Source organism: Myotis myotis, unplaced genomic scaffold (assembly GCF_014108235.1).
Source record: "Myotis myotis isolate mMyoMyo1 unplaced genomic scaffold, mMyoMyo1.p scaffold_m19_p_6, whole genome shotgun sequence".
In the NCBI taxonomy this organism is placed as follows: domain Eukaryota; kingdom Metazoa; phylum Chordata; class Mammalia; order Chiroptera; family Vespertilionidae; genus Myotis; species Myotis myotis.
Genome location: NW_023416368.1, coordinates 85,397,965 through 85,419,767, shown reverse-complemented (window position 1 = coordinate 85,419,767; position 21,803 = coordinate 85,397,965). Strand labels below are relative to the sequence as shown.

The 21,803-nt window shown below is 57.8% G+C and overlaps 2 protein-coding genes across 9 annotated transcripts in view; both read left to right on the top strand.

Annotated features, from left to right (window-relative positions):
• The first annotated feature begins 342 nt into the window (after nt 1–342).
• On the top strand, nt 343–19,331 carry ZNF653 (zinc finger protein 653). 4 transcript variants are annotated; one of them, XR_004968356.1, is made up of 10 exons: nt 395–687; nt 5,990–6,033; nt 8,055–8,270; nt 12,868–13,479; nt 13,607–13,787; nt 13,864–13,975; nt 15,150–15,264; nt 16,043–16,142; nt 16,336–16,615; nt 19,214–19,331. XR_004968356.1 is itself a non-coding variant. In XM_036314377.1 (9 exons), the coding sequence occupies exons 1-9, from the start codon at nt 395–397 to the stop codon at nt 16,511–16,513; spliced, it is 1,851 nt and encodes a 616-aa protein (XP_036170270.1). In that variant the 3' UTR covers nt 16,514–17,327. The 4 variants fall into 4 exon arrangements, 3 of the variants coding, with proteins under 3 accessions (XP_036170273.1, XP_036170271.1, XP_036170270.1); XM_036314377.1 differs by lacking the exon at nt 19,214–19,331 and having other exon boundaries at nt 16,336–17,327; XM_036314378.1 differs by lacking the exons at nt 16,043–16,142; nt 19,214–19,331 and having other exon boundaries at nt 345–687; nt 16,336–18,848.
• Nucleotides 19,302–21,803, top strand: part of ELAVL3 (ELAV like RNA binding protein 3) — an 18,704-nt gene continuing 16,202 nt past the window's right edge. For 4 of the 5 annotated variants that reach the window (XR_004968358.1, XR_004968357.1, XM_036314393.1 and 1 more), the window contains exon 1: nt 19,317–19,430. Coding sequence is in view for 3 of the 5 variants with exons in the window: in XM_036314393.1 (XP_036170286.1) it covers nt 19,422–19,430 (9 nt within the window). In the remaining 2 variants the exon portion in view is untranslated. Of the gene's footprint in view, nt 19,431–21,803 lie in introns of all 5 variants that reach the window. The other variant, XM_036314392.1, reaches the window with a different exon arrangement.

Sequence of the window (21,803 nt, the reverse complement as noted above, 5' to 3'; positions counted from 1 at the left end):
GGCTCTCCGGGTCCAGGACTGACAGAAAGGTCAGATCCCTGGCCTCCCCTCTGCCTTCACCTGAAACTCCCGCCCTCACCTGTCATCGCCGGCAGGCGTTCAGGGTCAAGACGCAGAAGCCCCACCCCCAAGGTCTACGGGGTCATCCGCCTCTTTCTTACGGGGCTGCCTTCAAACCTTCAGCTCCTCCCTCCATCTCTATGAAGTGAGAAGTTGAACAGAAAGAGATTAGGTTGTCGCGCATGCTTGTTGGGCGCATGCGCAATTTCCTCTGTCTCTCTTTGGCGCTGCGGGGCGGTGAGTCCAAGAGAAATTTCCCGGCGGCGCGGAAGATGCGCGCCACTTCCGGCCGGGCTCCTAACAACGGGGGAGGCTGGTAACCAGGGAGGGGGGGATGGCGGAGCTGGCGCCCGAGGCGGAGGCGGAGGCTGAGGCGGGCGCAGGCGGGGAGGCAGCGGCCGAGGAGGGCGCGGCGGGCCGCAAGGCGCGGGGCCGGCCGCGACTCACGGAGTCGGACCGGGCCCGGCGGCGACTCGAGTCCCGGAAGAAGTACGACGTGAGGCGCGTGTACCTGGGCGAGGCGCACGGGCCCTGGGTGGACCTGCGGCGCCGCAGCGGCTGGAGCGACGCCAAGCTCGCCGCCTATCTCATCTCGCTGGAGCGCGGCCAGCGGAGCGGTCGGCACGGGTGAGGGGCCTCAGCCCGAGGGAGAGAGGGCGGGAGGGAGGGAGACGCCCCCACCCCCGCTGAGCCTGGTCCCGCCCCCTCCGCCCAGGCTCTGCCCCTGGCACCTCCGAGCTCCGCCCAGCGGCCCGGCCTGGGTCTCCGACTACCGGTCCTGGGACGTGCCTCGCTCGCGGCCCCGCCTCCCGTCGCTCTGACCGCCCAATCCTAGGATGCGTCCAGCCTCAACCCGCCTCCTGGGCGTTTGGCCCCGCCCTCTAAGCGCTGGCTGACCAATCCTGGTACGGGCTCCACCTCCAAGCGTTCTAACTGTGCAGTCCCTAGAGGGGCGGCCCCGCCTCCTGAGCCTCAGTGGCCAGAGGTCCCGACTGTCCCTGGTGTTTCCCAGGCCTCGTCCCCTACAAGGTAGCCTGAGACTGGACTGCGTGACTGCACACCCTGGGCCACCCAGCCCTGCCTGTCATGAGGCTCCGACGCCCCAGCTGGGACAGAATGGTGCCATCCCACAATCCTAGACCCCACCTACCTTGAGGACCCTCACAATCCAGATCGCATTCCCCTAAAGCTCTTGGCTCCTAAGGAGCAGTCAGCCCAGGGAGACTCAGGTGAACAGGAAGCCCTGAGTTAGCCTCACAGGTGCAGGCAGAGGCCTTTGCAGTCTCAATTTTGAGATGAGCAGTGTTAGTGGAATTTGTCGCTTCCAGCCTTATAGGTTGATGTGATGATTAAATGAGTTAAACTGCAGCGAAGGCCTTAAGACAGTGCCGGCACTTAGCGTTCCAGGTATTACCTGTTAGGATGATGTTTGTTCTGCATTACAAGCAGTTCTGTGACAAAATCCTTGTTCTGCCCAGTGTTTATTTGCACGCGTTTGCATGTTTCTCCTGGGGAGGCGAGATTCTGAGGGTCAAGAAACAACCTGCCTCCTGCTGAAATTGTACCCACCTCTTCTTAGGGTGGCAGGCTGGTTTATGTGCCCAAGAGCAAGGCAGGAAATGCTGGGTGCTTAAAAAATCTCGAGCCAGTGTTCCACTATTGGAATTTCTGATTCAGTTAGTCTGATGGAGCGGCAGACCCTGTGTTTTTTTATGCAAAGCTTCCAAGGAGACTTGATGTGCAGCTGGAGAACCACTGGCCAGAGGGAGCCCTAAACTGAAAGTGGTATTTGCGGAAGCTTGGTTTGGCTGAGCAGGAGCTGTGTGTGCAGGACTAGGGCAGGGGCACTGAGACAACCCGGGCAGTGTGTGGCAAAAACTTGGCCCAGGGCCCATGGGTAGTTGGGAAAATACACTAACCTGGGTGAGGGATATCCTATAGGGAATAGCCATGACCAGAAGTAGGAGGTCAAATTATTTCAGTTGTTCAATTATTTATAACCTATCTTGTACCTGGAAGGATTTCAGTTCAAGGGATGTGAAACATGAACACGAAAGCAGAAGTTAAAATCAGGGTGAAAAGAGAAAGAAAAATGAGTGGCATAGTGAGGCCATGATCAGTGCTGTTGGATTGAAGCATTAAGTCACAGGGGACATGACTAGGGCAGTTTTGTGGCATGATGAGATAGAAATCTGACCAGAGGGGTTCAAGAGGCATGAAGTGGGAATGGTGAATAGAATTTGCCTTGGTGCTTTCTAGCAGCTAGTGGGAAAAGGGAAACAGTGGTCAGAGTGGAATTTTAAGTGTTTCTTCATTTGTTTAAGGAACATTTAATGAGCACCTACTCTGTGCCAGGTGCTCATTAAATGCCAGGGTACAGCACTGAACAAAACAAAGATAACTGCCTCGTGGAGTTGACATAAAGGGCAGAGGGTAGAGGCTTTTCTAGTGTGTAAAGGTTTGTCTACTGCAGATAAGAAACAATAAATTATGGAGCATGTGAGAGATTGATAGAAGCTATGGAAAAAAACAAAAGTGAAATAAGGGAAGAGGAATCAGGAGTGTGAGCTGGAAGTTTAAATACGGTATTAGGGTGGAGCCACCTTGAAAAAATAGCATTTAAGTATACAGCTGGAGGAGGCCAGGGCGAGCCGTGTGGATATTCAGGGGAAGAGTGTTGGAAGAAGAAGGAATAGCAAGTGCAAAGGCCCTGTCTGGTGCCCTGATATGTACATGGTACGGTGAGGGGAACGTGTGGCTGCAGCACAATGAGGAGTGGGAGAAGACGAAGGCAGGGAGGTGCAAGGAGGACTGATTTTTTTCTTCTAGTGAAAAAAACCTGGTGGGATTTATTTTTGCCTTTGTTAAGTGCAGAATTTGAGTTCCCTTTATAAGTGCAGAGAAGTCATGTATCCGGCTTAGATGTTTAAAGAAGCACTCCTCAGGGTGTGTGTGGTGGGAGGAATGGGTGGGGTATGAGTTGAAAGAAGGTTGGCCAAGAGTTGACAGTTATTAAAGCTGGTGATGGGTTCAAGGAAGTTCACTCTCCTCTTCTCTCTAGCTTTGTATGTGTTTGCATTTTTCTTTTCACATCTTAAACTCCTACCAAGAAAATCAAAAGAATCATCCTGACTCCTATGTTGAGACTGTGGGAGGGGGGGGAAGGAGGAAGAAGATGACTCCACTGGTCCAGGTGAGCCAAGATGGGGCTGGCCCCAAGCAGGGTCATAGGGAAATGGAGAGAAATGGTTGAACTTGGGACCAGCAATGTTCTCTGATGGGTGTGGATATGAAAGATGCCCCGGGTTTGAGCCTGAGCACCTGGAAAGTTGCAGTTGCTGTTAACTGAGAAGGACTTTGTTGGGGGACAAAATGACAGCTTGCACGTGAGACCCCTACATGGGGTGTCAGGAAGGCGGTGGAGGTGCTGTTGTGGTGGGGAGAGAGCCAATCAGGAGATGCAAATGTGGGAGTCACCAGGGTGGTGATGGATGCACATGGACCGAGCACACAGGTCTGAGCCCACTGCCATTCTCTGTGCTTCCGGAAGACAGGGAGATGCGGAAGAAGCAGCAGCCTGGGAGGCAGGTGTAGGAACAGGTGGGGTGGTGTCCTGGAGGCTGAGGGTCCAATACTGGGGGGCTGAGTGAGGCGCCATCCCTGGTGGCTGTAACGGGGCCGTTTGTGGCATGGTGGGGAAAACGCTGACCAAGGGCTCATGGAAGATGAAGGAGCAGACATGGAAACCAAGAGTGTAGACAACTCAGTCAAAGAGGGGTCAAGGAATGGGGCAGAAGTTGGTAGTGAAGGGGCTCAAGGTCATTTTAACCCAAGATGTTAGAAATACCAGCTTGTTTGGATGCTGGTGGAAATATCAAGTCAAAAGTGAAATCGAAGGGCAGAGGAGAGCAAGGGACTGTTGTTGCTGGCCACCATTTGGTTGTGGCCACTGAGAGGAAAGTACAGCCAGGCCCTGCAAAGCCTCAACAACTGTTGTCCTCAAGTGCAGGTGGTGGCCACTGCAGGGAGTCACGAAGATGGTAGAACTTGGAGAAGCAGGCAGTGGGGGAACGTAGTTTGGGTTGAAGGAGAAAGCGCTGTGTTAAGGTCAGAATGTGGCCTGACTTCCTGTAATCCTCACAGCAACTCTGTGTGGGAGGCACTGCTGTTATCCCACTTCACAGATTGAGAAACTGAGGCTCAGAGGGGATGGCACTGCTTGGGATTACACAGCCAGTCAATAACAGAGATGCAACTTGAACTGGGATCTGACCAACGCCAAGCCTGTTCCCACCACAAACACTTGGCATTCTCAGCACCCCAGTCATGGCAAGGCCTTGAGTGATTGTAGGTGGCATGGTTGTTTGGACTTGGGTTTGGGGAAGGATCTGGCAGCCTGGCCCCTTAGAGGGGGTAGAGGCCCCTCAGATGGGACAGAGAGGAGCAGATCCCAGGGCAGAGGTCAGAGCCTGGGGCAGGAAGGACAAAGGAGCCCTGAGGAGCTGTCCTGGGACCAAACTTGAGGTGTGGGGGCTGAGAATTGTTATCAAGCTGGATAGGGGACTGAGGGGATGGGCAGTGGAGCTGAGGAGAGACCCTGGGTTGGCTGTCGGGATATTTGTGGTAAGAGCAGGGCGGTCAGTGTTCCAGGGCCTGGTCTGTGATAATATTAATAATCATAATGATCATTGCCACCATTTGCTGAATGATTACTAATTGCCAGAGCTGCACCAAGCTTTTTACAATGCATATAACCTCATACCAACCTCACGAGGAAGTTGCTGTTATGATTCCATGCTCCAGATGGGGAAACTGAGGCATGGGGCAGCAAGGTCACTCACCCAGGGTCACAAAGCTTACTGCTGCAGTTTAGAAGAAGAACAAGGAAACAGCCAGGGTGAAGGGAGCAGACCTGGAAGCCTGGTGGCAGGAAGGCAGAGGGAAGCCCCTACCAGGTCTGAGAGAGATGGCGCCAATGGACCTGCCCTCAGTCTGGGTCGAGCCAGTGGTGGGCCATAGCCACGCGGCCCGAGTGGAGTCAGGAACCCACCCAGCAATCTGATGGCCATCCCGGTGTGGGAGGCCAGGAGAGCCTGGGCTTTGGGCCTGGCCCTGCCAAGGCATTAGGGGTGAGCTAATTAAATGTTTGACCAAATATAGCAGGCTAATTTTTAAGTTGATAATTTTGTATGGCCTGTGAGTGATGTTATAAATATCCAAATGGCCTTTGGCATATAAAAGGTTCCCCACTCCCAATCTAGAGGTTCATCTAGGGAAGGGTCTCCCAGACTCCCTCAGTGTTGGCAGAAGCCACGTGCTCGTGGTTGTAGGACTGGGGTCCCTGCAGCCCTGCTGGCTGTCGGCAGGACTGCTCTCAGCTCCCGGAGGCCATTTGTTCTCAGGTCCTTGCTACACAGCCCCTCATAGTCCCCCTCACATCCTCAGCCTCTGATTTTTGACATCAGCTGGGTCTTTGCAAGGGCTCTCTGATTAAATCAGGCCCACCTCAGTAAGTTCCCTCTTGATTAATTCAGTCACCTAGCCACGGGAATGGTGTCCCTTCATATTCACATGCGTGCCCTACTGGTGGGGAGAGGGTTATACTGGGTGTGTGATCCTAGCGGGTGGGACTATGGGGCCATGAGAGGTCAGAACGAGGTACTGACTTTATACCCTCTTCTGACCTCTCCACTCCCTGGCCACGGGACCCTGGGCTTGTGGTCTCACCTCTCTGAGCCTCAGTTTCCCACTCTGTGAGGTGGGTGAGGATACTAGACTCCCCTCTAAGGGCTGTTGTCCATGTGGGAGAGAACCCAAGTGAAGGGCCATGAGAACAGACTCAGGAACCAGAAGCAGGATGCAGGATAGCTGTCATTATCTCACCATCAGTCAGGCACTGCGTCACTCCCCCTGCCTCTCTCTGTTACAGGAAGCCTTGGGAGCAGGTCCCCAAAAAGCCAAAGAGGAAGAAAAGTAAGTGGGGCTGCAGCCAGGGGGGAGGGGTGGGTGTTGGGCGTTCCTGGCTTTGTTGTTCCCTCCCTTCCTGCCTCCCTCGCTCCCTCATTCTCTGAGGCCATTTGTGGAGAGCCTGCATGTGCCAGGCACTGTGGAACAGGGCAGACCCAGCCCTGCCCTCACAGAGCCCACAGGCTCCTGGGAAACACAAGGGACAGGCTGAGCAGGGCTGTGACGGAAGGGGGAGGTGGATTAGGGCACTGGGGCCCAGAGGAGGGGCCCCACCCAGCCCGGGGTGGGACCCACCGAAGGAACCTGTGCTGTGCCCAGCAGGGGTGCCCTCGTCATCTCTCATCATCCCCATCTTACACATATAGAATCCAGGAAGACCTAGTCACTGCCCCAGGCTGCACAGCTGGCAAGTGGCAGGGCCAGGCTGCAAGCTCAGGTCCTCATGTCTCCAAAGTAGTCCCCTGAGCTCCTCTGCTCTCCTGCTGGTGTGTGGGAGTCAGCCAGGGAAGAGCCAGGCAGAGCAGAGGGAACAGCTTGTGCCAGGGCCTAAAGGGCATATCATGTGCCAGGCTCAAGGGGAGCTGGGCGTGGGCAGTCAGAGCATGTCCCTCCTGCCCCTGAGCACTGGGGCTGTGGGTCTCGAGCCCTGTCCAACAGGGTGAGAGCCAGCTGTCCAGGGACAGCCTTCTGGTGGCAGTGAGCCCCTCCCACTGTCAGTTCTCAGGCACCATATGAGCTAAGACTGTGACCCCAAATCCCAGAGGGGTGGGGATGAAGATAAGGAGGCAAGTGCTAGGCTAAGGAGGTGGCTTGCTGGTAGTGTCCTCATGGCTGTCACTGTGTTGGAGGCCCAAGGACCTTCCCCGGCCCACTCCTCATCTAGCCTGGAAGGTCAGAGGCTCACCTTCTTCCCACTGGCTTGAGGGACCAGGATCATCACACATATCGCTGGTACCAGTTCTTAGGCACTCACAGCCCCTTTCTGTGCCCTGTCAAGGTCTTCACTCTCTAACCTCCTCCCTGTCAGCCTTCAGAAAATGGGGACCCTTATTCTCCCCTGACCAGAGGGGTCAGCTGAGGTTCAGAGAAGCCAAGTCACTTGCCCACAGCCCCCGGGAGTGGTAGAGACAGGATTTGAACCCTGGTGGTTTGGCTCCACTATCCTCCCCTTTCCCCCCCCCCCGCCCCCACACACACAATATGCGCTCACCTAGCACCTGCTATATGTAGGTGCTGAATATGCAGAAGGAACCACACAGAGAAGTGGCCCTGTCCTTAGGGAGCTGACATCTGGTGTGGGAGATGAGCAAGAACCATGAAAACAAATAAGCGTAGATAGTATCTCAGTGCTACCTGGAGAGAAGGGAAGCAGGTCAGGTCCGCTAGAGGGACAGGGAAGAGAGGATGGCTGACCAAGGGAAGACCTGAGTGAAGGTGGAGGCGGCAGGGCCGTTATCTGGTGGCAGAGGACACAGCCAATGCAAGGGCTCTGCGGCTGGACCAGGGAGAAGGCCCTGAGGCTGGGGGGAGTGAGCAAGAGGGAGCGTGTGAGGAGGTGAGGACAGGCGACCGGGCGGAATGTGCAAACCCCCGGGAGGAGTGTGACTTCACCCAGTGAGGGGGGCGCTGAGGAAAATTCTGAGCACAGGGATGTGACCTGACGCAAGTGTTGACAGGCGTCCACTGGTGCCTCTGGAAGGAAGAGACTGTAGGAGGCCAGGGTGGGCGCAGGGGCAGGCGGGGGACTGAGTGTGACAATAAGAAGCAGCTAACAATGACTGCACCTGCTATGGCCACGCCCCACTGTTGATGTGACTGTTCATCCAGTGAGGACAGTCTCTGTTATCTCCAGGGTGTCTCATCTCTCTGAGCCTCAATTTCTTTACCTGTAAACGGGACAGGCCTGGACAGGGTTCAGGACGTTGTCTCAGCCCCCAAGAGCCAGAAGGCCCGGGTGGTTGTAGGGGCCACACCGCCCTGAGTGGCCCAGCCATACTCCTCATGCCTGACCGGCCCTGTGTGCACAGGACGTCGGCGCAACGTGAACTGCCTGAAGAATGTGGTGATCTGGTACGAGGACCACAAGCACCGCTGTCCGTATGAGCCGCACCTGGCCGAGCTGGACCCCACCTTCGGCCTCTACACCACAGCCGTGTGGCAGTGTGAAGCCGGCCACCGCTACTTTCAAGACCTGCACTCACCCCTGAAGCCACTCAGCGACTCAGACCCCGACAGTGACAAAGGTGGGTCCGCAGAGTGAGGGCATATGGTGGCCTCCGGTGCCTGGGGGTTCACAGCTCCTCGTGGAGAGTCACCCTGGACTGCCCACCCTCTTGGGTCTTGCTAGCCTTAGGCCAGTATCATAAACTTCTCAGTAACTAGATGGCACAGGTGCTGGCTTCAGGGACAGAGTGCAGACTCAGTGCAGCCTGCAAGCTCAGAGTCCTTACAGATCCTAAGACACAGTTCCCGCTTTACAGAGACAGCTGAGGCACAGGGCGGTTTGCCCACCTGTGCCCAAGGCCAGGCTCAGGCAGGGCTGGACGTGGGGTCCAGGAAACCCGGCTCAGTAGTGGGAGGGAGGGATGGGTGCTGGGCCTCAGACTCCCCAGGGCGGCTCTTCTCTCCTGGCCTCTTCCTCCTCCTCTATTTTCTCCAGCCCTTTCTCGGGTTCAAGGTCTGTCTCTACCAGTCTCATCCTCTTTCCCTCTCTCCACCCTGCTCTCCTTCTCCTCACTTCCTGTTCTTTGCTCTCTGTCCCTCTCATCCTGTCCCTGTTTTGTCCTCTCTCTCTCTTGCTCTGTCTTCAGTCTCCTTCCTTTCCTTGCCTCCCCACATTGTCTCTCTCTGTCTCCCCTCCATCTCACACCCTTTGCATCTCTCATTCTCTACCCTCTGTTGCCCTGCCTTTCCCATCTCTGTCCCTGCTCCTCTCCTGCCATTCCACATTGGTCACACCCAGGGACTGGCTGCCAGCTCAGGACTGGGAGGGACTCAGTTACGAAGGTCCAGGAAGACCTGGTGGAGGAGCAAGGGTATGCTCTGGGTGGTGAGAAGGAGTGTGAGGCCCGTGAACAGGTGCCCTGCCAGGGCTGAGGGTGAGGTCAGTCACCAGGGCTGAGTCCGAGCTGGCAGGCATTTGGAGCAGATGGCATCCCAGCTGGTGAGGGGAAGCCGTGGGCGAGAGGTGTTCCAGGTGGGCACCCTGGCCAGTGGCCATCCCGTTGTGTGTCAGTCAGGTTCCCAGTGTGAACCTGCCCCTCAGCCACCCTGTCCTGTACTCAGCTCCAGGCTCACCCCAAAACTCCCCGAGTCCTCCCCACAGTCCTGTCATTAGACCCACTGAGCAGTCGAGGAAACTAGGGTTTGGGAGTAACGTGACTGGCCCATCTGGTAATGGATCCAGCTTGGATGGGTGACACCCAGAGGAGGTCCCTTGCACCCCAACCTAACTTTTACACTAGCAGCTTCTGGGGCTGGGCCCTTGGGAATGAACAAGGGGATCAGTTCCCGGTCTGCTGTGGTTGCTGGGGGCCGGCGAGAGAGTGCTATGCCCCAGGCCTGCCCTCTTCCCTCAAGCAGCACTCTTACCTGCTCTGCGCCTGGGCAGCCTGCCACCTCTCACTCAGTAAAAAGGCCCCCCACCCCCAAGGGACTGTGGAAAGCCAGGCGTGCACGGTCATTTCTGTTGTGAATGTTATTGTCGTCTTGAGCAAGATCCAGTGTCAGCCTTAGCAGCCAGTGCTGCACTCAGGGACCCAGACACCCAGCTATGCTCCCAACTCATTAGGTGGTTGCCCCTCCTTCAGGGTGCAGCCAGGGCTCATCCCATGACAGGGTGTCGGAAGGAGGGGCTGATCCCCTACTGTTCCTGTTGCCATCCCAGGGCCTGCCTCATGGACGGGGCAATTGGGTATTAAAGATAGTGGAAAACATTGGTAGGGTGCTTTCTCCAAGCCTGGTACTGTCCTAAGTCCTTTACATGTATTTACTCATTAAATACCCAGAGTACTCCCTGAGGTAGGTGCCAAGGTATCTCCAGGCCCAGATGGGTTGCATAAGGCGCCTATGACCACACAGCTGGAAGAGCAAGCACTGAGACCCCTCCCCCTGCTGCCGTCTGGCTCCAGAGCCTGCATGCTCCCTGTGACCCTCTGGGGGTAGAGAATGGGTGGTTCCCAGACAGCGTGCCCCAACGGTCACGAGTGTGTAATCTAAGGGACAGTCACTCATTTTTCCTGTCCCCAGCTTCTCCCTGTGTGGGTACATTAGCACCAAATGCTTGAGTAAGATGTTATCCCCCTTGGCCTTCATCACAGCCTTGAGCTGAGAGTCATTCATTTTTGCAAACGTGTGCTCATTGTGTACCATATAGCCTCTGGGCACTGGGGACTGTGCACAGGGACCCATGTCCTTGTGGAGTTTACGTCTAGAGGGGAAGCAGACAATAAACTAGGTAGACAAGTAAAATCCAGAGCACACTGGAATATGGGAAGTATTTGGGGGGGAAATAGAGAGAAAAGGGTGCTATTTGAGATAAGGTGGCCAGAGGCCTCCCTGAAAAAAACACCATTGATGAAGGATCTGATGACGATAAGGAAGGGAGCCCGTACAGGTGTCTGAGAGAACAGGGTTCAGGTAGGAAGTGGCAAGTGCAAAGGCCCTGAGGCAGAAACCTGTCTAGTGTCTCAGAGCACGGGAGGAGGTCAGTGGGGCTGGAGAGGAGGTGCAAGCCCTGTTAGCTGCAGCAAGAGCTTTGGCGCTATGCCAAGTGAATTGGGAAGGTTATTTTCTTTTTTTTAATGATAAGCATTGTATGATAGTTTGACAGCTTTTTTTCTTTCTTTTTTTTAATAATATATTTTTATTGATTTCAGAGAGGGGGAGAGAGATGGAAACATCAGTGATGAGTGAGAGTCATTGATTGGCTGCCTCCTGCATGCCCCCTACTGGGGATTGAGCCTGAAACCTAGGTATGTGCCCTTGACCAGAATCAAACCCGGGACCCTTCAGTCTGCAGGCCAGTGCTCTATCCACTGAGCAAAACTGGCTAGGACTGGGAAGGGTATTAACTGAAGTAAGGCCAGCTTCTGAAATATACAAACCTGCAAATTACCTTCCATCCCAGGACCCAGGTTATTTCCGTCCTGTGGCTCCAGCCTCCACTGAGTTCTGGCTGGCTAGTGGAAACAGAGGTGGAAGTTCATGAACCACTCACATTTCACTGGGACTCAGCCGTATGGCCACAAGGGATGCTAGGAAATGTAGTCCACTTGGGTGCCAGGAGAAAGAAACTCAGGTTTGGGGAACAGCTGGCCTCTCTCTTTCACAGAAAGTGACGAGCATATTCTCAAAGAAGGATATGACCTAAGCAGGTGTTCACAAACTCCCTCTGGCCACTGTAGGGAGGACAGAGTGTGGGGGGTGAGGGTGGGAGCTGGGGGACCAGGGAGAAGGGACTGCATGGTTCAGGCAGGGGATGCTGGGGCCATGACCAGGCGTGTGCAGGGGAGGTGGGAGAAGCTGTTGGCTTTTGGATGTATTTCGGATGCAGCACCAATAGGTTTTGCTGACAGATTGGAAGTAGCTGTGAGAAAGGGAGAAGTCAAGGATAGCCCCAGGACTTGGCCTGGGCAACTAGAACAGAGCTGCCCTCTCGGGGACGGGGACACCCAGGAATGCTGCAGGCTTTTCCTGATGGGGCTCAGAGCCCAGAGTTGCTGAGAGGAGTGTGAGATGCCTGTGAGATCCCCTGGGGGGTGGGTCAGCAGAGAAGGCAGTGGCAACACAATAAAAATAGATACTTGATCTTGGTTCTGGATTCCTGGCACAGAGCTCCTAAAACCCTTGGAATTCCCTGAGAGAGAGGAATGCTTTTCGTTATCATGAGTACCATTTGGGAAGGAGCCCCTTTGAAACACCTGGGCTCTATGCTAATGAGGTGACTCAGGGAGGGACCCGTACGTAGTTAGCTTCAGGAGGAGGGCTGGTCACCAAAAAGACCAAACACATGATTACAGGAGCAGTATCTCTCAGCCCCACACCCCATCCCCAGGGCTGTGGACAGGGCCTGGAGGTCGGATTATTAGAAACTCTTGAACAGTGTGATTCAGAGAGTTTCCGGGTTGGGGAACGTGTGGAGGCATGGAGAGGGTGGCACACCTGGAGAGGGCATGGCAGCTCCGTGACCCCGCCCCTGTACCTTTCCCTGTGCATCTCTTCCATCCGGCAGTTGCTGAGTTTTGTCCTTTATAATAAAACTGTAATTGGAAGTGAAGCATTTTCTTGAGTCCTATGAGCCATTCTAGCAAATTATCAAACCTGAACATGGGGTCGTGGGAACTCCGGGTCAATAGCTAGGAGTGCAAGTGGCCTGGGACTTACAGGTGGCCTGGGGCTTGCAGCTGGCATCTGAAGTGGGGTCATTCTTCTGGGGTCTGACGCTAACTCCAAGTGGGTAGTGTGAAAATTGTATTGAACTGTTGGACACCCGGCTGGTGTCAGAACCAGGGCAGGATTTAACACCATCAGCCCGGCTGAAACCCTGGGGTGATCTGATCAGAGCACTCAGGAGAGGCCCCAGCTAGAAGCTTCCAGACCTTTAAGAGCAAAAGAGGCTGAAAAGGAGCCACCAAGGAGGAGTCAGGAGACTGGAGCGGGCCAGAGGCAAAGGGAGGAGAGCATCTTTGAGGAGCGGGGGTGATTGAGGAGGATGGGGACTGAGAAGTGACCACAGTTCATGCCAGTGAGGAGTCGCAGCACCCAGCCCCTTGTGAGCCCTCAACCAACACCAGCTGCTGCTGCCACTATTGTAACCCTCCCTTTCCTCTGTCACCACAGTGGACAACGGCCTGGGGGCTGGCAGCTCCAACTCGTCCAGCTCCTGCTCTGGCTCTGACTCTGAGGAGCCCCCTGGAGGCCAGCCAGCCAAGGCGACAGTAGCAGCCGCTGCTGTTACCCCCACCAGCCCAGCGGGCAGCAGTGGGCTCATCACGCAAGAGGGTGTGCACATCCCTTTCGACGTCCACCACGTGGAGAGCCTGGCTGAGCAGGGCACCGCACTGTGCCCCAACCCAGCAGGCAGCGGGCCGGAAGCCCTGGAGACCGTGGTGTGTGTGCCAGTGCCCATGCAAGTGGGCCCGGGCCCTGGCACCCTTTTTGAGAACATGCCCCAGGAGGCACTGGGCGAGGTGGTAGCCAGCTGTCCCATGCCAGGCATGGTGCCTGGCTCTCAGGTGATCATCATCGCAGGCCCAGGCTATGATGCCCTCACGGCTGAGGGCATCCACCTCAACGTGGCAGCAGGCAGCAGTGCGCCCAGCGGGGCCCTGGGTGACGAGGTGCCCTGCACCATGATGGAGGGTGTGGCAGCCTACACGCAGACGGAACCTGAGGGCAGCCAGCCCAGCACTATGGACCCCACCACCATGGCAGGCATGGAGACCAAGAAAGGTCTGGGGGACCATGCTAGTCTGGGGGTGTTGGGAGTACCTGGGAGGGGGAGGGCAAGGAGGGGCCCCAGAGTGGGCTCCTCGAAAGCCTTAGTCCCCACGGACACCTGCCCTGTGTCACCCCGTAGAGAAGGAGGACCTGTACATGCTTAAGAAGGAGGAGAAGGAGGAGCCAGTGGCTCCAGAGCTGGCAGAGCTGGCAGCGACAGTGCCTGAGAGTGCAGAGCCAGAGGCAGAGGCAGACGGGGAGGAGCTGGACGGCAGTGACATGTCAGCCATCATCTATGAGATCCCCAAGGAGCCTGAGAAGTGGGTGTCAGGTGGGCGGGGCAGGGCGAGGACTGGCTGGTGTGGGAGCCCTAATGCCATGGGCCTTCCTCTCCAGGAGGCGGAGGAGCAAGCGGTCACGGGTGATGGACGCCGACGGCCTGCTCGAGATGTTCCACTGTCCCTACGAGGGCTGCAGCCAGGTGTATGTGGCTCTCAGTAGTTTCCAGGTGAGGCCACCCCCCCAAACGGCTGGGCAGGGTCTGCTTCTGTGTTCAGCGGCCTGTGGCTGGTGGAGGGCCCCATCAGCCCCCAGCAGGTGCCATAGGCCTGCCTCCCATATGCCCACCCGCCTCCAGCATACCTGTCCTGCCTCACCAGCCACAGCCTCTCTGCATCCCCAGTGGCTGCCTGCTCCTGGCCTGGAGGCGCCCCCCTACTCTTGCTCTTCCAGCTGCCCAATCTCCTACTACCTCTGCCCACACCACCCTCTTGGCTCAGAATGCCCTTCTACCAGGAGGCCCACCCTGGTCTCCCAGGGTGCTAGGGCCTGCAAGCCTCAGGTCACTGTACCATCAAGACGTACCTGCAGGTTGCCCACTGGGTCTGGGACACCCTAAGGACAGAGACAGGGCCTTATCATATCCCCACTCTGGGCAAAGGAGGTGTCACAAGTTGGTCCTTGAATTTGCCAAATCATGTTTTCATTAAGCACATATTGAACACCTACCATTGCCAAGCCTGGTGCTGGGCACTGAAGCTACAGGTGTACTAGTGAGCTAAAGAACAAACGAAGACCCAGCCAGCGTGGCTCAGTGGTTGAACATCGACCTATGAACCAGGAGGTCACGGTTAGATTCCCAGTCAGGGCACATGCCCGGGTTGCGATCCCCAGTGTGGGGGGTGCAGGGATCAATGGTTCTCATCATTGATGTTTCTATCTCTCTCTGTCTCTTCCTCTCTGAAATCAATAAAAACATATTTTAAAAAAACAAAGGAAGGAGTGATTGAGGGCTTTCTGCTCCAGGCCCTGGGAGCAGTATAGCACCGTGGCAAAGGAGCCTGCTGTGGACTGACAGCCCTAGAATCCAGTCCCAGCCCTGCCACTGCCCAGCTGTGAGACACCAGGCAAACTACTGAGCCTCTGGAGACTCGGTTTCCCCATCCATAAACTGGGCTAATGGCAGGGCCCCTCACGGGGTTATGACAAGATTCACTGATGCCCTAACCCAGAGCCTGGCTGGAGTAGGTGCTCAGTAAAACTGATCCCAGCGTCCCTGGACTCCAACTCGAAGCTGGCACCCCTCTTCCCTCCTCCAGTGAAGTTGCCCCAGCCTGCCTCCCAGCAGCCCTCACCTGTCCCTATAGCACCCTCAGCACCACTCCTGCCCCTCTCGTCTCCAGAACCATGTCAACCTTGTGCATCGAAAAGGGAAGACCAAAGTGTGCCCTCACCCTGGCTGTGGCAAAAAGTTCTATTTATCCAACCACCTAAGGCGACACATGATCATCCACTCAGGTAAGGCCCTAGGGCACAGGGGCCTGGGCCTTGGAGCCAGAGCGGGTTCAGGCAGGGTCAAGCCTGGGCACAGAACTGCCTTTCTCAGTTTTCTACCTGTCCCCCACATGGACTAGCTTGAGATGGTGGAAGTAAAGCACTTAACCTGGAGCCCACGGGCACCTCCCTGAGGCTGCACTGCTGGAACTGTCAAGAGAGCAGAGCGAGATTAAAGAGTGAGCTGCACAAGCCACAGTGACACGGACTGTCACAGCTCATGTGGAGCTAGGCCCATTGGCCGCCTGACTCCTGCAAGCAGATCTCATGCTGGAGCAGTTCCAGGGCTGAACCACCCTGCAGGGGCATCAGGCTAGGGACAGGGCCTCTGTTCCTTCTGCTCCAAACACCTCCTTGACCCAGAGTGTGGGCTGCGACACAGCGGCCAGCGCTGGTGCCTGTGCCCAGCAGGAGGGCGTGGATTTGGATTTTTTTGAGACCAGAACTTTGGATTTTTATGTGAAATTGCTCCAAAGTCCAAATATTGGGGTCAGATTCAAACCCATCTGCACCCTGTGCTCCTCAGGAACCGGAGTTCACATTCCATCTCTGCCTGGGGCGTTCCTGGGCAACGGCCATGAGCCTCCCCTTTCTTAGTCCCTCTGGTTATTAGACTTGACATTCAGGCCTGGAGAGTGGGGGGGTTTGGTTCATCTGCGCCCTCCCTGGTCTCTCTAGTGCAGCGGAGACACTCCACAGCCCCCTCCCCAAGGGCGGAGTCCTCAGCCTGTGTTTCCCCCAGGTGTCCGGGAATTCACCTGTGAGACCTGTGGCAAGTCCTTCAAAAGGAAGAACCACCTGGAGGTACACCGGCGCACACACACCGGGGAGACACCCCTGCAGTGAGTGACAGGCGTCCCAAGAGGGTACTAGGAGGGAGGAGATCCAGGCCTGGACCCGCACAGAGCAGGCCCCACAGGCGAGCTCCACCCTGGGGTTGCCATACCAAATTCCATCTGCACTCCAGTCCCAGATGGCGCCAGCCCTTTCTGGGGCCGGCCCTGCCCTCTCTGACTGTGCCCTGACTCCTGGCAGGTGCGAGATCTGCGGCTACCAGTGCCGACAGCGTGCTTCGCTCAACTGGCACATGAAGAAGCACACAGCAGAGGTGCAGTACAATTTCACGTGTGAGCGCTGCGGGAAGCGTTTCGAGAAGTTGGACAGCATCAAGTTCCACACTCTCAAAAGCCACCCAGACCACAAACCCGCCTGACCCACCCTACCACTGACCGTCCCTATTTATTTGTCCACTCTGATGCCACTCCTGGGCCTCCTGGGCCCGGACTACCATGGGGGCCACCCCGCAGGCCGGAAGGTGATGCCCCTGCCCCACCCCAGGGCTGGGCCCGCCCCCCCGCCCCCCTTCTCTGGAGCTGGCAATTGGGGCTGCACTGCTGGAACTGTGTCAAGAGCAGAGTGAGATTAAAGAGTGAGAAAGTAGATGCCCTCCCCCTAGACCTGGATGATTTGGGGGTGAGGGAGGTCTCTTCTTCAACCTGGTCCCTTCCTGAGCAAGGCCTGGGGTAAGGGTAGGAGGTAGGGGAAGTCATACGGGCAGACCAGGGACCTTTCCCTCTGCCTCAGTTGCCTGGGCAACCCTGAACACTTCCTCCTCACAGGGTCAGGGCTGGGGGTTTGGGAACCCAGGGAAGCCACTTGACATCTCCCAGGACTCGATCCTGACTCAGTGCTAATTTCTCATGGGTCACTCATTCCCCACCCTAGAGAGGTCAGGGACCAGTTGGGGAGATGTTCAGTAAACCCTTAAGACATCTATGGCTGAGACAAGCACCATGCAGAAAATAGTATGTTAGTTTTTGGGGGTGCTGTTTAGGTCAGTGGTCAGATGGTATTTGAACATAGATCAGAATGACAAAAAGGTTCTATCCCAGAAGAAAGCTGAGGAAGGCAAGTCCCAGGCTGAAGGAACAGCCGGTGCCAAAACCCCGAAGTAGAATGGGCTCGGAGTGTTCCTGGAACAGGAAGCCGCGGGGGAAGGGAGTTGGCATGGGCAGGGCGGCTGCTCTGGTCCCATTACCTGGAGGAGGATACTGAGGCCACCTCCTCATCCCAGGGAGAGGGGTGGGGAGTGAAATCAGGCTACACAGCCGCCAGGTGGCGCACAAGCTGCATGGGCCAGTATGGCCGCAGCCACGTGACCCGGGGGACCACAGCCGCGAGCAGGAAAAGTGCCCTGGGGGAGCCCCCAGCAGCTCCTCACCAGTTCTTGGAGCTGGGCCGCAGCTAAAGCCTCATTTTACACTTCTCATTGGGGTCTACTCCAGCCAGGGACAGAAGTGTCGGCGCGGAAGAGCGAGTCCCCTCTCCCCCCAGGCTCAGTCCTCTTAGTTGTCTCCGCACAGCGGGAGCCAGCAGTTTCCATGGGAACCGCAGTCGGGTCTGCGGGTCCAGGAGTAGCCCCTTACAGGCCAAGCCCAGCTTCTGATCTCACTGGAGTCGGGAGGATCATGGGGTGGGGAACAAGCCCATGATCGCTTGGGGTCTCTAGAGTCAGCAGCCACATTGCCCTGCCAAACCCTAGAAGGGCCACTCGGCCCGCATCGCCACCGCCCAGGCTGTGCGGGCCACTATGATTGGCTTCCCTCTCCATCAGCGTGGCCTCGCGCTCTGCTGCTCGGGTTCTCATTGGCTCAACCTCGAGGGTGTCCTCCTGCAATTCGTTCTTGTGAGGGCCGTCCCTGATTGGTCAAAATGGGCTCTCCTCGCTGGGTTTGACGACACGCTGGGACAGTCTGGAGGCTAAAAGGAAGTGCTGGGACGAGATTAGGGTGGGGGCTGCCACTCTGGTTTAGCGGGTCGTGGCTATCCAGCCCACAAGAGCGCTGGTTGGGGCCATCAGGCCGCTGTCTGTGGTGCTGAAGGCCGTCCGACGTAAACATGCACAAAAGGTGATGTGCCGCCTTCTATCGCCTTAGTAGCGTCCAGGTTCCCCCAGCAGAGCGGGAGATGACTCCGCGGGCGAACCAATCGTGAGCTCGGAAAGCCAGGACATTCACCTAGCAGATCAGCCCACCCCAAGTTTATGTTGTCCCAGGGCTGCAGGGCACCAGCAAGGTTTGCCTCAATCCTAAGTCCCAAACCTCGTTCCCCACTTTGCAGCAGTGCCAAGTGCCCCTGCATTGTGGGGTGCCAGTCCACAGTCTTTGAACCCTAGAGACACCTAACCCACAGGGTCCCAGTTCCTTCTGCAGGCAGACTAGGACCCCCAGCCATCCTCACCTTCCTCCCTTGGCATTAAGAGGCTACACCTGGTCCCTCCAAATCTGGGGACCCAGGCCTTTGCCTATTGAAGTCTTGGATCCTTGTCCCTTTCCAGTCTTCTTGTGGACAGCACCTCGGGAAGGTCGTACAATGGGCCACAGATACCTCCTCTCCCTCTTCGCTCCTCCAGCTCCAGGTGCTGGACAGAGGAGAGCCTGCCCTGTCTTCCGGTTAGAAAGCCCTTCCTAAAAGGGGTGCTCGGGCAGGAAGTAGGGTTCGCGGAGTCAAAAGAGCCGGAATCTGGCAACACGAGTCCCCAGAAAGCGAGTCCGGGCCAGCGCGCGCTCGCTTCCACCTGCCGCGCCGTCGGGCGCCGCGAGGAGGTGGGGCTTGGTTGCTGCAGCCAATGAGCGACGCCGGCGCTGGCAGCTGCAGATATAAAGGGCTGGGGGCGGCGGCGGCGCGGCCCAGATCGCGGAGCGCGCAGCGCGGGCCGGAGGGTGGGAGGGAGGGCGGGCGAGGGAGAGGACTGAGCACCCAGAACCCGACCGGCCGGGCTGAGGGGCAGCGGCGAAAGGCAGAGCGCCGCGATCTCTGTTGGAAAGCGCAAACTCCCCGGGCCCCGCGGGGCCGTGCAGGGGGCCTTCTCATCCCGCGCCCGCTCCCTCTTTTCATCCTCTGCCGCCCGCAGACCACTCCGGGCTCGGTTATCCGCGCGCGCGCCCCCGGGCTCGGGCCCGCCTCCGGCCTCGAGGGAGCCGCCGCCTTCACCGACACCTCTGCAGCGGCCGCGCCTGAGGCCGCCCGGGTAGGATCCGGGCGTGAGCATCGAGCGCCCCACGAGTGCGCGACCCCCGGAGCCGCCCCCAGCACGGACCGCGCCCGCCGGGCACACAAGAATGGTCACTGTAGGTATCCCCTGTCGCCGAGAGGGAACCTCGTCGGGAAGGGGCTAGGCTCGGGCTCCGCGGAGATGGAGGTTGGGGGGGGCGGGGGTAGGACCAGGCCTCGCTAGGCCCGGTTGGGTGGGGGGGGTAGGACCGGTCCTCGGAGCCTGAGAGTGGGCAGCGCCGCGCCCAGAGTGCTGAGGGCGCTTAGAATCTGACCGAGAGGCCTCGGGGAGCCAGGCTGCGATTCGGGGCATCCTACGACGCCCTGGGGGCGGGATTGCCCCCTCCAGCATGCCGGATGGGGGAGGGGCCGCCGCGGTGGCGGATTCCTCCTCCATCCAGGCCTGGACCCCGCAGGCCGCCCAGGCAAACGCAGGGCCCCAGTCACGGATGCTGGGCCAGGACACGGCGTCAAGGCAGCCCCGAGAGCCCCGGGAGGTGGTGGCGTCGGATCGCGCGCCCCCGGCCTCGGCCGCGCCCGGGATCCGGGCATCTCGTCCTCGAGCCCGTCGACCTTGCGGCAAGCGGGGAGGGGAGAGGAGGGGGCGCGCCCGGAGGCCCCGCGGGCCCGCCACCGCCGCCGCCGCGTCTCTTTGTTTCTCGGCGTTTCTTCGCGGGCCAGAGCATCGCGCGGGCGCTTCAGGCTGTGGGAGGGGGAGGGGAGAGGAGGGCCCGCGGGGAGGGCTTCCCGGCTGTTGGGTCCTCTATCCCGCGGAATGGGGTAGGGGACGTAGGCAGGCCCCCTAGACCAGGGCCGGGCGCCGCACCCCGCCAAGGCTCTGGGCCGCGGGGTGACCTTGAGCGCGCCCGCCCGCCCGCTCCACTCGCCCGGCTCCCGGTGTTTTCAGCAGCCAAGGAGCTGGTCAGCTCCCCAGCGCGCGACCACGCCCGACCACACCCGACCTGGCCCCGCCCCCGCCCCGCCCATCTATGCCCCGCCCCCAGGGCCCCGGGGGGCCCGGCCTCGCCCGAGCCCTCGGATTTCCTGTAGGCATCCCAGGCATCTCCCGGGGCGGGGCTGGCCAGTTCTCGCCCAACCCCGACTCCACCCCCGCCACCGTGGAGCCACTGTGCTCCCGGTGCTGCCGCGCGTCCTTTGTCTGGTCCCAGCGCCCTGGCCGTCTTCCGCCCTTCCAGTCTCGGCTCTGTGTGTGCTGTGCATATGGGTGTGCATGTGCCTGGGCCTCTTTCAGTCCTGGCCAGCACAGTGGGTAGGGGGATGCTCAGCACTCCCCGCTGGGCCCTGGGGCCCGCCCACCTGCCTCTGAAAAATAAGGCTGGAGAGTCCACACTTTCCTGCTGTGTGACCTCAAGCCAACGCCTTCCCCTCTCTGGGCCTCACACTGCTCATCCAAGTTCAGGAAAGTGAATGTGGCTTCCTGGGGACCCTCAGAACCCCTACATCCATTCTCCTCTGATCTGTTCCCTCTTTTGAAAAAGGGAAACATGCACAAAGAGGAGAGGGTGTGGTCAGAGGTCACTGGAGGGCCTTGGAGGCTCGGTTACTCCAATAGAGGGCACTCAGGCAGAGACCCGCCATAGGGACAGGCTGGCAGGAAGTGAGGGGATAAATTGAGACAGTGAGGGCCCTGCATGGAGAGAGAAAGGCCCAGAGTGGGAGGCTCAGTTAGCACCACGTGGTGGCTCAGCCTCACCATGCATAGCCACTCAATGCCCTATTGTCACCGGTATCCAAGCATCTGTCACTGTGACTGGGGCCCCGGGGTGCAGCTGGGGCCAAGGGGGTCAGACACTGGAGAGTCTACACAGCAACTGACCGCAGGTGTGTTCACTGCGTAATATGTATGTCAGATATATGTGCAACGGTGCAAAAAAGTTGGAGAAAGATTGAGAGAGAGGGATGGGGAGACAGCTGTTCAGAGAGGAGAGGTGAACAGAGGGTGGGAAAGGCGAGAGAAAGGGAGAAAGATCCCCAGAGGAAGAGCTGGGGAGAGGAAGGTTCCGTTGCTCCCAGTGGGCACCTGCCTCCCCATCCCAGGCCCCCTCCCTCGTTAACCCCCACTTCCTGACCTGGAACAGCCCTCCGAGGCCCCTGTGACCCCCATGTCATATCAGACCGTACATTTGCCGCGGACTGGAGCAGGGTGGGTGTGACCTCCACCAATCTGATCCCCATTAGCAGCTTAGCCGGCTCAGCCATGGAGGAAGCGCAGGTGACACTGATCCCACTAAGCTCGGGCACAGACGGGAGGGAGATGTGGTGGTGGTGAGATTCACAGGCTGAGGCTCAAGATCCGAAGTAGAAATCACCCAATCGCCTCTTTTTTTTAAAAAAAAAATATGCTTTATTGATTTTTTACAGAGAGGTAGAGAGAGAGAGATAGAGAGTTAGAAACATCAATGAGAGAGAAACATCAATCAGCTGCCTCC